This window comes from Saimiri boliviensis, chromosome 10, assembly GCF_048565385.1.
Source record: "Saimiri boliviensis isolate mSaiBol1 chromosome 10, mSaiBol1.pri, whole genome shotgun sequence".
In the NCBI taxonomy this organism is placed as follows: Eukaryota; Metazoa; Chordata; class Mammalia; order Primates; family Cebidae; genus Saimiri; species Saimiri boliviensis.
This window is the reverse complement of record NC_133458.1, coordinates 7,828,082-7,842,003: the sequence shown is the minus strand read 5'-3', so window position 1 is coordinate 7,842,003 and position 13,922 is coordinate 7,828,082. Positions and strand designations below refer to the sequence as shown.

At 57.0% G+C, this 13,922-nt stretch overlaps 2 protein-coding genes across 4 annotated transcripts in view; one reads left to right on the top strand and one right to left on the bottom strand.

Annotated features, from left to right (window-relative positions):
• Positions 1 to 383: 383 nt before the first annotated feature.
• On the top strand, positions 384 to 8,480 carry CHPF2 (chondroitin polymerizing factor 2). Its single transcript, XM_003929884.4, has 6 exons — positions 384 to 2,164; positions 2,620 to 3,184; positions 3,948 to 4,130; positions 4,907 to 6,719; positions 7,114 to 7,265; positions 7,535 to 8,480. Exons 1-4 carry the CDS (start codon positions 1,884 to 1,886, stop codon positions 6,212 to 6,214), a joined length of 2,337 nt encoding a protein of 778 aa, XP_003929933.1. The 5' UTR covers positions 384 to 1,883; the 3' UTR covers positions 6,215 to 6,719; positions 7,114 to 7,265; positions 7,535 to 8,480.
• Positions 6,496 to 13,922, bottom strand: part of SMARCD3 (SWI/SNF related BAF chromatin remodeling complex subunit D3) — a 39,444-nt gene continuing 32,017 nt past the window's right edge. For 2 of the 3 annotated variants that reach the window (XM_039472545.2, XM_003929882.4), the window contains 12 exons: positions 13,001 to 13,212; positions 11,187 to 11,229; positions 10,217 to 10,339; positions 9,977 to 10,099; positions 9,641 to 9,736; positions 9,381 to 9,482; positions 9,011 to 9,172; positions 7,942 to 8,039; positions 7,628 to 7,763; positions 7,137 to 7,259; positions 6,914 to 7,015; positions 6,496 to 6,677 (listed from right to left, as the gene is read on the bottom strand). In XM_039472545.2, the coding sequence (XP_039328479.1) occupies positions 6,624 to 6,677; positions 6,914 to 7,015; positions 7,137 to 7,259; positions 7,628 to 7,763; positions 7,942 to 8,039; positions 9,011 to 9,172; positions 9,381 to 9,482; positions 9,641 to 9,736; positions 9,977 to 10,099; positions 10,217 to 10,339; positions 11,187 to 11,229; positions 13,001 to 13,212 (1,374 nt within the window). In that variant the 3' untranslated portion in view covers positions 6,496 to 6,623. The remainder of the gene's footprint in view (positions 6,678 to 6,913; positions 7,016 to 7,136; positions 7,260 to 7,627; positions 7,764 to 7,941; positions 8,040 to 9,010; positions 9,173 to 9,380; positions 9,483 to 9,640; positions 9,737 to 9,976; positions 10,100 to 10,216; positions 10,340 to 11,186; positions 11,230 to 13,000; positions 13,213 to 13,922) is intronic. The other variant, XM_074378908.1, reaches the window with a different exon arrangement.

Below are 13,922 nucleotides of genomic sequence, written 5' to 3'. Positions count from 1 at the left end.
CTTAGCTTCCTTAGATGGACGTACGCGCCTGGGAAACAACAAATACTTCTTAGGTAACTGAAAGGCTGATGGGATTCCCCAGCTAATTGGGAGAAGCACACTCCCGAGGGTGGGGGCATGTTTTTTTCCGGGGCACATGCGGTTCAGCCGAAGCTACGGGGCACCTTTGGTCCAGTCGGGATTTGTCTGGATTCGCGTCTGTGCGGGCGCACGCGTCTTTTCGGTGGGCGGCCAGTTGCCAGTTGGGGACCAGCCGTTGGGATCCCAGCGGAGACTGAGCGCGGTGCGGAGAAGCCACGGGAGCGACCATAGAGAGCGCGCACGGGGGCAGAGCGAGCGGCCGGATGCGGTCACCATAGAGACAGGTGACTGACAGGCAACGGAAGAGGAAGCTGCGGGCCGGGGCTGTGAGGTGGCAGCGGCTGCAGCGGCGGAGCCGGCGCCTCGGCGGGCACTGGGGTCTGTTCCCCCTTCCCCGTCCCTGCTTCCTGCCAGGCGCGTGCGGGACGCCGCTCTTGGTCCCCACGCCCCCGCCCCGCCCCGCCCCGTCCCGGGACGTCGAGAGCCCCCGGCCGCCCTTTATCTGGCGTCCGCTGGTCCTGGGCCCTGAAACCCGGGCCTCCTCCCCGTGGGGCTTGGGCGTCCCTCTTGGTCCTGCACTCGCGGCCTCGGTGCCATCTCTGGCGCGGCCTCTGCTCCCGCCGACGGGCCTGAGAACGAGGTCTGTGCCTCAGTCTCCCAGCGGCGACCTCCGACCCCGGCTCGCAGAACGATCCGAGCTGGACTCCCGAGCCCCCTTCTCAGCAGCCGGGTGACGTGGCCAGTTTATTTCTGTTTTGAAACGAACGGCGAGGACTCGCGTCGGGCCTTCGTTCTAGGGCTAGGCTTGGTCTCTGATCGCCGGGAGGTAGAGCCGGGGCGCCGGCCCCCGGCAGGATCCCTGCCGGAAGCCGGCTGCGCTTCTGTTTGTGCTCTCAGAGGCCTCTCTGTTTGCTTTTGGGTTGTTTCGTTTGGCCTCTGGGGCCCTGGTAAAACCAGGCACCGAATTGCTTGCACACAGCAAGAGTTCCCGTCCCTGCCCGCTGTCTCCTCTCAGCAGCTGGGGTTCCCAGGAGAATGCTCTGCAAGATGGCTGCATCGGCCATGGCGCTCCTGAGAGGCTGTCAGTGCTGAGTCATCGATCCGTCTAGCTCATTCGGGTGGGCAGAACTTGTGTGTGCCATGCGAGTGGCTCCTGGCCGCTCCTGAGTGGGAGGCGGGTTCCTGTAGCCATTGCGTCTCCTCACACGAGGAGCAGAGTAGAAGGAGGCTCTGGCCCCTTCCCTTGTGCCCGCCGAGCCTGCCGCGGTGGCTCAGCAGCCCCGTCAGTAGCCTGCCTGAGGACCCGTGCCAGAGCCAGGCATTCTTCAGGAAAGGCCCACTGAGGCCGGCGCCGGCTCCTCTGGTTGGGGGCTGTTGTTTTTGATGGATCGTGTGCTTTCCCCAACCTCTAATTGCTTGCTGTCATCTGTTGACTTAGGCCCAGTCTGCAGATGTGTATAGTGCTCCTTTTTGGGTTAGCTTTGGCGGTATGTAGTTTTACTTCCTCCTCTTTCTACTGGAAGACAGACCGTAGTCCCAGTGTGAGTGAAATTGATTGTTACATGTATTGCCGCGTGGGCTGGGGGTTAGATCCGCACCTTCACAGTTGAAGACCAGGCAGAGGGAGTTGTGAAGACAGGACAGTCAATCTTCTTGGGGATGCTGGGCCTGGAAGCCAGTGTGCCTTGCTCTGTTGTTGGCCTCATTGACCCCAGGTTCCCTGGTTAAAGCTTCAGGCCTACCGCTGGCCTGGTGCCCATCAATCCATTGATCCTTGAGGTTGTGCCCCGTGGGGCACCCACATGGCAGGGTCTACCACCATGCGACTGAGCTCCCTGTTGGCCCTGCTGCGGCCAGCGCTTCCCCTCATCCTAGGGCTGTCTCTGGGGTGCAGCTTGAGTCTCCTGCGGGTTTCCTGGATCCAAGGGGAGGGAGAAGATCCCTGTGTGGAGGCTGTAGGGGAGCGGGGAGGGCCACAGAATCCAGATTCAAGAGCTCGGCTAGACCAAACTGATGAAGACTTCAAACCCCGGATTGTCCCCTACTATAGGGACCCCAACAAGCCCTACAAGAAGGTGCTCAGGTGAGAACTATGTGTGTGCATAGTCCCCAGACACTGGCCCTGTTTTGGGCTGGTGTAAATTCTTGCCTCTGCCTTTCTATTGGCAATTGGTGTCAGGTGACTCGGAGCTATTCTGTCTTATTTCCCGTTATGGTTTTTGTTTTTTTCTCTCCTTCTCAGATCTTAGAAAGTCTCACCCTTTGGTGTTAAATTAGGGTTAGATGTTCTTGAACAGAGTTTAAATTGCATCTAACCCATCTAATCTATTTTTAGTAGACTCCCTTTCCTCCCAAATCAATTCCAGTGTCAGCTACTTAGTGATATGCAGTTCAGAACCTAATTAATATTGACAAGGAAGGAAGTTTCTCCCTTCTCAGCCCCAACTCACTCACTCCCTAGAGGGGGATGTATATACTGAATAAGCTAGGTTCCTGAAGATGAGGGAGTTGACCCCTGGCACACTGGTCTCTCCACAGGACTCGGTACATCCAGACAGAGCTGGGCTCCCGTGAGCGGTTGCTGGTGGCTGTCCTGACCTCTCGAGCCACACTGTCCACTTTGGCTGTCGCTGTGAACCGTACAGTGGCCCATCACTTCCCTCGATTACTCTACTTCACTGGGCAGCGGGGAGCCCGGGCTCCGGCAGGGATGCACGTGGTGTCTCATGGGGATGAGCGGCCAGCCTGGCTCATGTCAGAGACCCTGCGTCACCTTCACACACACTTTGGGGCTGACTACGACTGGTTCTTCATCATGCAAGATGACACATATGTGCAGGCCCCCCGCCTGGCAGCCCTTGCTGGCCACCTCAGCATCAACCAAGACCTGTACTTGGGCCGGGCGGAGGAGTTCATTGGTGCAGGCGAGCAGGCCCGATACTGTCATGGGGGCTTTGGCTACCTGTTGTCACGGAGTCTCCTGCTTCGTCTGCGGCCACATCTGGATGGCTGCCGAGGAGACATTCTCAGTGCCCGTCCTGATGAGTGGCTTGGACGCTGCCTCATTGACTCTCTGGGCGTCGGCTGTGTCTCACAGCACCAGGTGACAGCTCTTTCAAGTCAGTCCCAGTCCCTGATAAGCTAGTGGGGGATGAGTGATTGGCCTTCCTTCCAGCAGCACCTTGGAGGCCATTATTCACCCTTCCTAGCCACTGGCCACCCTGTGGACCCTCGGTTGCTCACTTTTGGCAATCTGAGAACCTAGGGCTATCAAAAGTGGTATCTTGTGAGGGACTCCTAAGCAAGACCAAAGTGTGCTCTTACCGTCCCTTGCCCTCCATACCTCCCCTGACATGGCAATGTGGGCGTGTCTTAGAGATGACCACTCCTCAGAGAAGTGAGGTGATCACTTTTCCAGCCCAGAGGGCTTCCCTGTTTGTTGTTCTGGAGAAGAGTGGAAGAGCCCAGAGGTGGCACATCCTCTCAAACCAAATTACAGGGAAGATTTTCTAGCTTGTGGCTTTCATTCCCTTGAGGAACAATGGGATTCTTTGGGGGAGGAGAGTATCCTTGTTATTCTTTTTAGTACTTTATTTCTGTGACTGCTCCTTGCAGAGTAGGGCTGGCCCATAAGGAGTGCGCTGAGAGTCGCCGAGAGTGTCCTTAGTTGCCTGCTTGCTTTCTACTTTCCAAAGTGCGGGCAGTGAAAGAACCGGGGTTAAGGGAGGTGGTGGAAAGAGTGCCTCCTCTGTCCTCTGTTCTAACGCAGCAGTGCTAACAGAATGTGAACGCTGAGTGTGGTTAAGGGTGGTTTGGGACTGGCAGCTCTTGTGTGTGGAATTGATTGGTCTGATTGGTCCCTCTAGGGGCAGCAGTATCGCTCATTTGAACTGGCCAAAAATAGGGACCCTGAGAAGGAAGGGAGCTCGGCCTTCCTGAGTGCCTTCGCCGTGCACCCTGTCTCCGAAGGTACCCTCATGTACCGACTCCACAAACGCTTCAGCGCTCTGGAGTTGGAGCGGGCTTACAGTGAAATAGAACAACTGCAGGTGAGCTGAAGAGGAGCAGGTGGGCAGAGGACCACGGTCAGAGGGTCAGAGAGAGCCTGAGATGTCCAGGTGTACAATGAGTGAGCAGCTGGCAGTGGGGCTGGGCTAGGCTCTGTATAATGGCAGGGCAGGAAAAGGCTGACCATCCTGAAATGTAAAACAACTAGAGGGATGAAGGTCCTTGGGGGTCCAAAGCAATCATAAGGTAAGCTCCTAGGACCACTCGAATGCAGCTAAAGGAGTTTGTAAGTAAACTCAGGATCAAGAAACTCCGCACAGTGTTCAGACCGAATAGTTTTAGCTCCTCCTCTGTAGTGCCTGTCCACTGAGGAGGCAAAAAGTCTGGTTTCTGAACTTCTGTGAGTGTCCCAAGAAAGCCCAAGGGTAGAAGGTAGAAGAATTCTTAAGTTGAATGTCGGGGTTTGCAGAGGTGGAGTGTAGATAGAAACAAGGGTTGATTATGAAGAGGACGCGGGTCCTTTGGGTATGGAAGAGAAAGGCTGTTGAGCTTCTATTTAAAGATACTTTTACCTGCACAAAAGCACACTTTCCACTTCTTTCTCATGGCATTTGTGTAAGGCGGGTGTGATTCCTATTCCATCTACATTTTAGAGGTGAAGAGTAACATACAGGGGATTCAGTGATTAGCAAGGAACCCCTCACTGTTGATGGAGTTAGGACAGAGCTCAGCTGTTTGAATCTCAGAGCCCAGGCAGTTGGAGCTGGGTAGGGTCCTGGGGCTGGCACTAACGTGAGGCACATTCCCTCCAACCCAGGCTCAGATCCGGAACCTGACGGTGCTGACCCCCGAAGGGGAGGCAGGGCTGAGCTGGCCCATTGGGCTCCCTGCTCCTTTCACACCACACTCTCGCTTTGAGGTGCTGGGCTGGGACTACTTCACAGAGCAGCACACCTTCTCCTGTGCAGATGGGGCTCCGAAGTGCCCACTACAGGGGGCCAGCAGGGCAGACGTAGGTGATGCGTTGGAGACTGCCCTGGAGCAGCTCAATCGGCGCTATCAGCCCCGTCTGCGCTTCCAAAAGCAGCGGCTGCTCAACGGCTACCGGCGCTTCGACCCGGCACGGGGCATGGAGTATACCCTGGACCTACTGTTGGAATGTGTGACTCAGCGTGGGCACCGGCGGGCCCTGGCCCGCAGGGTCAGCCTGCTGCGGCCACTGAGCCGGGTGGAAATCCTCCCCATGCCCTATGTCACTGAGGCCACCCGAGTGCAGCTGGTACTACCACTCCTGGTGGCTGAAGCTGCTGCAGCCCCGGCTTTCCTTGAGGCCTTTGCAGCCAATGTCCTGGAGCCACGGGAACATGCACTGCTCACCCTGTTGCTGGTCTACGGGCCACGAGAAGGTGGCCGTGGAGCTCCAGACCCATTTCTTGGTGTGAAGGCTGCAGCAGCTGAGTTAGAGCGACGGTACCCTGGGACAAGGCTGGCCTGGCTCGCTGTGCGAGCAGAGGCCCCTTCCCAGGTGCGACTCATGGACGTAGTCTCGAAGAAGCACCCCGTGGACACTCTCTTCTTCCTCACCACTGTGTGGACCAGGCCTGGGCCCGAAGTACTCAACCGCTGTCGCATGAATGCCATCTCTGGCTGGCAGGCCTTCTTCCCAGTCCATTTCCAGGAGTTCAATCCTGCCCTGTCGCCACAGAGATCACCCCCAGGGCCCCTGGGGGCTGGCCCTGACCCCCCCTCCCCTCCTGGCGCTGACCCCTCCCGGGGGGCTCCTACAGGGGGCAGATTTGACCGGCAGGCTTCTGCGGAGGGCTGCTTCTACAACGCTGACTACCTGGCGGCCCGAGCCAGGCTGGCAGGTGAACTGGCAGGCCAGGAAGAGGAGGAAGCCCTGGAGGGGCTGGAGGTGATGGATGTTTTCCTCCGGTTCTCAGGGCTCCACCTCTTTCGAGCCGTAGAGCCAGGGCTGGTGCAGAAGTTCTCCCTGCGGGACTGCAGCCCACGGCTCAGCGAGGAACTCTACCACCGCTGCCGCCTCAGCAACCTGGAGGGGCTGGGGGGCCGTGCCCAGCTGGCCATGGCTCTCTTTGAGCAGGAGCAGGCCAATAGCACTTAGTCCTTCTCAGGGCCCTAACCTCCTCAGCTTTGCTTTGCCCCAGTCCCAGGAAGGGCAAGGCAAGGTGGTCCACAGATAGAGAGCTTGTTGCTGTATTTTTAAAGTATGAAAATGTTATTAAACGTGTCTTCTACTAAACTGTTTTTAGATCTAGGGAAAACTGAGTAAAGAGAAGAATCCAAGGGAAGGGTGTGGGGAGTTTGTCCAGAGGGACCCACTGCCTCCCCACCCACCTTCCCTCCCCCTTCCCTCCCCAGTTTCCAATGACCACATGGCTGCTGTCAGATGAATAACTTTTAATCCAGCCCCGCACCCCAAAGCGGCAGAGGAGTGATGCCAGAGCCTGGGGCGGAGCGCTGGAGTTCTGGGCGCGGCCAGAAGGTCCGTCGTGCTGCTTATTCCTGGGCTCCTAGGTGTTGCGCACAACCAGCGACTGCTCCAGCTCCTGCCTGCGCTGCTGGATCTTTAGAGGAAGTGAGAGCAGGAGCAGGTGTCAGTGTTCCTGGTGAGTGATCAGGACCAGCCCACCTCCTGATACTGCCCACCCTGGAAGAGCCTCTGGGAGTAGGGGGGCTGCTGCATGGTCAGGCGTTGTGGTGAGGCTTTACTGTGGGGAGCTGCGAGGGCTGCCCACAAGCTGAACAGGGAGGTTTCTCTTGGAGTTGAGGGGAAAGCCTCAGGGCAAGGGACCCTCCATACCTTGCAGTAGAAGTAGCGACTGACAGCCTCCTGTGACCAGGGCTGATGGTAGAACTCAGCCCGGCGCTCCTCTTCGGGGTTGCCAGCTATATCTGTCATCACCTGGGAGGGAGCATGGGGTCAGCCCTGAGCCCCGAATCCCCTCACCTGCCCTGGAGTACATTTACTCTCTCTCCTGATGTGCTTGTCTTCTACTCCAGTACTCCCTGAGTCTCCCTCTCACCTTGAGGTCCCGGCTCTGGGAGCGGAGCAGGTCTTGGACATAGCCTTTGGGGTCTCTGGAGAAGCTTAGCATGAAGTCCCTCTGGATCTTGAGCTGATTTATGGACTCAATCGTCTCATGGATCTGCAGGTAGAAAGATAGACGCTTTCCACCTGGCTGTGGTGATGTGGGAGAGGAGGGGAAAAGGAGGCGGGTGGGAAGGGGAGGGAGGGGTTTTCTTCGGTGAAAGACAACCCCTCGGAGCCCCTGATTCCTTTGAAGTCCCAGGGGAGGAGGGGATGGGCAGAACTAAATTTGAAATAAGGTTCAACTCCAAGTAGCATGGAAGAGCCTGTGTGCCCCACTGGCCCACACTCTGGTCGCTTCTTTTTCTTTTCCTTTTTTTTTATTTAACCCAGACTGCTCATCTGCAACCACACCCTGGTCTCAGAAAAGTCTGCTTTATCATCTCTGGGTTAATGTCCCACTCCGGCTCTGGGCTTGGGCCCCACCTTACTGTCCAGAGCACTGATCTCCTGCTGGTTGGCTGTGGACAGGAGGAAGCTGCTCATCTGCCCCTTTAATGGCTCCTCCACCTCCACGTCAATGTCATAGCATGCTGTCTTCTTCTGGTCTGAAGGGTCCACGCTGCCAGGGAAGTGCAGCCCTCGGTGTTCATGATGCCTCCATAGAGGCCTCAGGGCCCCGGGGTGGGGGCAGCTCCAACAGGGAGGGAGAAAATATGGGAGTGGGAGGAGAGGGAGGGGCAGGGAAGGCAGGAATGAGATCATTCCCTGGTCTGAGAAGCAAGCTGGGGCCACCTCACCTGATGACATGGTTGATGACAATTGGGTCCGGGGGCAGTAGCAGGGCTGTGAGGCGCTGGGGAATCTCAGAAAACTTCAGCCGGGGACAATCAAAAATCTAGCAAGACAGTTGGGGAGAGAGAGATCACTCTTCTCTTGAAGAGATCATCACACAGTTGTACATCCTTTCATTGTAGAAGGGCCTCAAGAAGCTGAGAGTGAGTCTGATTCCTCAGTGCACATGGGGATGGGATTGGGGTGGGCCGGTCTGGTGGTGGAGCCATCGGCATGGCTGACAAGGCCTGGGGTGGGTCAGTATGGGGCAGGTTGAGAGTGCAGGCCCTGGGTCAGTCTCTGTATCGGCCCTGCCTCTTCCATCACAATGCGACTGTGAGCAAGCGGACACCTCGGGCCTCAGTGTCTTCATCGCTAGAGTGGGGATGAAAACAACACCTATCTCAGGGCTGTCGTGAGAAGTCAGTGAACTCATACACATAAAGTGCTTGCAACAGTGCCTGGCACATGGTAAGTGCCCAATAAATATGAACTGCTATTTTTACTCCTCAGGTTTATCTGCCGTATTTATTTTAAAACGCATTAATAAGAATACTCTCTGTTTTGGTGGAATTTCGCCAAGTCACTTTTGCAGCAATTTGATCTTCCCTAACTGCCCAGGAGAGTAGACGGGGCAGGTATTGTCACTCCACTTCAAAGATAAGGAAACAAGGTTCAGAATTGCTGAGTCACTTTACCCAGAGTCCAGACTCAGCACTAGAACTTGGGGATCCTAACTCCAAGTGCCAAGAATATGACATTCCAGAAAGCAGTTGGCTTTGTAGGGTTCCAGGTCTTCCTAACTTGGTGGGGGGGGGGGGGCGCTAAAATGGATTGGCTGCAGCACAGAGCTAATCCACAGTAGGGCCTGAACTAGAATCCTGGTCGGTCTCTTGGCTCCAAGACCATAACTCTGTACTGCTTCTGCTACTCAGGAATCTCGAAGGGAGGGTGGTAGTTACCTTGGTAGAGGTACTTCCCCTGCTGGAGAACTCTGCCTGCTCCCCAGATCCCGGGGTTCAGGAGAGAGGTTACCTGCTGGAAATACTTGTCCCCATTGATGTATTCCTTATCATGGGAGTCCTGCAGCCTGTTGGTCTTCACATACTGCCACAGGGCCTGGACGATGGCTGAGCGGCTCTGTGTGTGCAACCCCAGCAGCCGTGCTAGGCGGGGATCCAGTTTGAACTGGGGAGGCTGGGAAAAGGGGACTGTGAAAGTTAGATCAAAGGGAGAGAATGGAAGGAGCCCAGGGCCAGGCCATTCAGGACTAGGGGGATGTGTTGACTGAGGGAAAGACAGGGTTGGGAGGGGAAGGAGGTCTCTCAAGATGGACCACTTTGGGACCTAGGCCTGCCCTGAGGGCCTCATGTGACATGTGCCCGGCAGCATGGCAGGTGCAGACCTGGTAGTCCAGCATGAGGAGCAGCGTGCAGCGCACACTCAGGTCCCCGGGCCGTTTCACCTGGAAGCCGTCTGTCTCCTGGGTCGTGGGTGTCCGATGCCACTGTCCAGGAAAGAAGAGCTAGGTCACCCAAAGGCCCGTCTGGAGGGTTGGGGCCCAGGACTCTAGGGTGGCCCCTGACCCGAATCTGGGCTGGTTCTTCAGGGATTCTGGCCTGTGGGAGGGTGGCAGTTCAAGACCAGAGGGGATCTTGGTCTTACCTCAACGAGATGGTTGTCAGGGCCATAAAGATCTTTGTCCAGCTCGATAACCAAACTCTTGAAGAAAGAAGAGAACTTCCGCTTCTGTTTGCTGGGCTGTGGGAGAGACATAGGGACCATGGGTGCAGAATAGGGACTGGGGGACAGAAGAAGGCCAAGTTGGCAGCAAACAGGGCAGTGGGCTTAGATGAAATCCTCTGCACCTGGAATGTCTCTAGGCCTGCCCTGACCTGGCCCGGGCTGACTCTCTAGGCCTTAGTGCAGACACCTAGTTCTGTTCTCGGTGCAGCCCATGCCCACCCTAGGACACCTGGAGAGACCTGCGCTGGGACGTACATCATCCAGGAGCTTCCCTTCTACCCGCAGCTCCCAGGAGGCAATGCTGCCGTCAGAATCCTCAGCATCAGGCTTCGCAGGGTTAAAAGTGTTGGAGATATAAAGACGCAGCTTCCGCTTTTGCTGTAGAAATAAGAGTGTAGAACCAAGTGAATGCTGTGTGCTCCCACCCCGACCACCTTGCTTCCCCATCCTGGGCATGTGACTCAGAGTCCCCTTCCTACCCCCAAACTAAAGCACCTTCATGGGCCTCTTCAGAGCCTCCTGGATGTCCACCCGCTTCCTCATGATGGTTTGATCCAGTTTCCTCTCAAACGCTAAGAGGTCCATGTAAGCCTGGGACTCAGGGACCAGCTCCCGAATCTGGAGAAGGAAGAACAGGGCAGGAGTCAGAGGCTTAAGTCCAGGGTTGTACCATGGAATGTATGCATGTTGTGTGATCCTAGGGTACAAAAGATGTGGAGGGGAGCCATCCTACTTCTGGGCATGGAGCTTTCATAGTGGGAACGGGACCTCTCTCCTCAGAATGCCATTATCTAGCAGTAGGGCCCTCGCTGTGTAGGGAAAACAATTGCTTCTCCCTTTAGGAAGAGTCATGCATTTCATCATCAGGAAAGGAGATAGTAACTGTGGAGCCCAGCAAGCACTAGCCTTCAGTCTCTTCATCTTGTCATTTTCCACGTCATACACCTGCTGGGCTTCCCCTGGGCCCCGCAAAGTGCCTAGTAAGGGCTCGGTCCCAGAGACAGTTGGACAGTGGTGTTTGCGTCTCTGCTGGCATCTCGTTCAGTCCCTGCACCTGTCCCAACTGTGCTGTCCTCATACCCAGCTGGACCTGGGTCCCTTTAGGATGCCCAGGATCTCTGGCCACCTTCTATCACCTTCATTCTGCCTGGCAGCCTCTGATCCCCTAGCCCTTGTCCCCTCCTGGGCCTACACCTTTAGGTCTTAGTACCACTTGGGTACAATCCCCCTGACCCTCAGCCCCGTGTTCTGGCCCCAGTGGCTCTGCTTCCCTGCACCGGACTCCCTCCCTCTGGCCTGGGGAGCCTCACTTATTAATGAGCTTTTTAAAGCAAAAAGTGAAAGTGAGTGTACCGCTGAAGCTCTGCTTCTGAGGGGGGAGGGGAGGCAGCTTGGGTTGGGGGAGAGGAGGGCGGAGCAGCAAAGGGTGGGGGGTGGGCCGGGGGCCGCCGTGAAAGGCACTCACCCTTTGAGGGAGGATTTTGTCAGCCATCTTCCTCCTCTTGGCACTGTACATTTTTTAAAGAAAAACCCAGGTTACCATGGCGACAGATCTGGGAGTAACGAGGCCACCTGCTAAATTATCCCGACATCTCTGCCTGCCTGGCTGGGGTTCCCACAGCCCGCTTGTCGGCCCGCCCAAGGGCTATGGTGGTTGTGTGTGGAACTGGTGCTCTGTCCTCTCTCAGGACATAGGGGTGTCCCATCCGATATTCTCTGGCCTCGGGGCCCCTTCCACCCTGCCACATCCTTAGGGACAGAGAAATTAGACTTGGGAGGGACTGGCGGGTAGGGGCGGTGCTTCCAAAGATGGGAGCTGCAGAAGTGTTGGAGGAAAGGTGGGGATCAGGGAGGACAAAGGAGAGGGAAGCCAGGTTCTCAGGACCTTTTCTGCAAAGCAGGGGGTGCCCTGTCCAAAGGGGTCTAAGCTCAAAGGGGAGACAGATGACCTCCTTCCTATCCATGGAGCAGGAGGTGATGGTGTGAAGCTGGTGGGACTTGCCTCCCGGCCAGCCACCCTGAACTTGGAAGAGAGAACGATGATGTGCAGGGGGTGCTCGTCTGGGGCCTACCTGCCAACAGGGTGAGGGACACACTGCAGCCACAGGGGCCCAGAAGTGCATGGATGCTCTCCTGTGTGGGTATGACTTCAGGCTGGGGCCAAATGTGGTAGTAGCAGCTGGATGTGGGCTCTTTCTGACCCACTGTTGCTTCTGACTCGCCCAAAAAACCTCGGCGGGTCAAGAGATGAAAACGCAGCCTAGCGAATAGCTCCATACTGCCCCCGTGTGGTGTTTTCAACCACTGCCCCCTCCCTATGCAGAAATCGAAGGCTAACAAGCAGATTTCATTAAAGGTCTGATTTGTTTTAAACAGATTATCTATGTGTAACTCTCCACTTATACAAGATAAATCAGGGAATTACCATTTGCTGTACAGATGACGATGCGCTTTGCAAAATAATTCATCGTGGGATTCCTATAACTGTGAATTTTCCCTGATGTGTAAAAAATACTTAATAATGAGATAAAATTGATATTACACCTTTTACGGAAATCCATCTGTTGTGCAAAAAAAAAAAAAAAAAAAAAAAAAGCATGTGTATTTGGCTAAATACTGAGGCCCAGAGGAGCACTGCTGTTGCCAGGAGCCAGCAGGGGCTTTGAGGGTGTCACCAGGTGCTGGAGGAAAGCAAGGAAATGGGCTGGCCCTGGTGACTTGGGAGTAGACCTGGTCCAGAGTGCCTAAGAATTAAGAACGGGACAGGGCATAGACCATCTACCCACCGGGCAAATCCCCAAGCTCCACCCCCATGGCCAGAGAGTCCCATTGAGAAAATCTGGAGTGGCTTGGAAACAGCCCGAGAGGGGCTGGCAGGAAGGCTCAGCGGAGAACCACACTTCGGGCAACGCAGTCTTACAGCTCTGCCCTCAGTCCCACTGGAAGCCCCGCCCCCACCCCAAAGACTGAAGCATCACCGAGAACCTGATGGGTGGAGAGAGAGACTGAGCAGGTGACAAGGAGAAGGGTGAGGGGAACGTGCAGGGAAGCGGTACCAGCTGCCGAGGGTCGCAGCCTCTCTCTACTGTAGGCACACAAAAGAATCAGGCCGGTGCCCCCTAAGTCCGCCTCCCCAGAGGGCATCCCACCCGGGAAGCCTCGCTCACTGCTAATCATTCTTCCTCGCCCCTTCCAATCCCCGCTACTCGCCCACCTGGTCCCTGCGGGTCCCCAGGGCCCGCCTCTGCACGCCCCCTCCGCGCCGGGCCCCCCACTCACCTGCGGCTCCGCGCGGGGGCGGTGGGCACTGGCTGGCCCTGGCTCTGTGCCTGGCTCTGCCCGGGCGGGGGCGCTGCTCGCTTGCGGGCGGGCTCCATGCCCGCGGGGGCCAGGCCGGGTCGCACGGCGGGGCTGCCCATGTACGGGGAGCCCGGGGGGCCCATGGGCGCCCCCTGGTGGGGCATCCGGGCTCCAGACGGCATCCCGGGGCGCTGGGGGTGGGGCGGGGGTGAAGCAGAAACGGGCGCCCGCGGGTCAGACCAGGGCCCCCGCTCCAGGCGCGGTGAGCCGGCGTCTCCCCTCCCCCACAAGACCCTCGGCTGCTGACCCTGAGCGCTGAGCGATGGGTGGGAGCGATGGGTAGGAGGGGCAGGGGCGCCGGAATCCGCGCGGCTCTGGCGGAGAGGCTTGGCGTCTGGCTGCAGTAAGCTAACTGAAGCCAGGCAGCGCACAGGGCATTGCGAACCTCGGGGCTGCGGAAGGTACCGCAAAAATGAATATGAATGGCGTCTTTCAACCTTTCAAAGATGTTCACATCCACACGCTGCTCTGCAAGGCAGTCTCAGCAGGTCCATTCATCCCCACTGGACGGATGAGGCCACTGTGGCTCTCAAGGAGAAAAACGACCTCGCCAAGGTCACCCAGCTCATCCTGGCCCGGGCAGCCCCTGAAGGGCCATCCCCTGGGATGGCCAGGGCCTGGCTCTCTGCAGGCTTGGTTGAGGTCAGGGACCCAGCTCCCTGCCCCAACTTCTGCTCCTCCTCCTCAGGCTCCACTTCTTGGGCGGCTCTGCCTGGCGCTCACCAGCTCATCTCAGCCACTCTGCTCCCTGTATCCCTGCTTTTGACCCTTCGGTCCCAAACCCCACTCTCCTCGGCTGGCTCCAAGTCTCCACACCCAGGATCTTCGCTGATGAAGCGGC

Bases quoted from the DNA above. Each gene is read 5' to 3' on its own strand.
- CHPF2 (XM_003929884.4), top strand. From the start codon at position 1,884: ATGGCAGGGTCTACCACCATGCGACTGAGCTCCCTGTTGGCCCTGCTG. The intron at 3,185-3,947 runs GTGACAGCTCTT...TGGTCCCTCTAG, and splicing joins GCTGTGTCTCACAGCACCAG to GGGCAGCAGTATCGCTCATT. The intron at 4,131-4,906 runs GTGAGCTGAAGA...CCTCCAACCCAG, and splicing joins GTGAAATAGAACAACTGCAG to GCTCAGATCCGGAACCTGAC.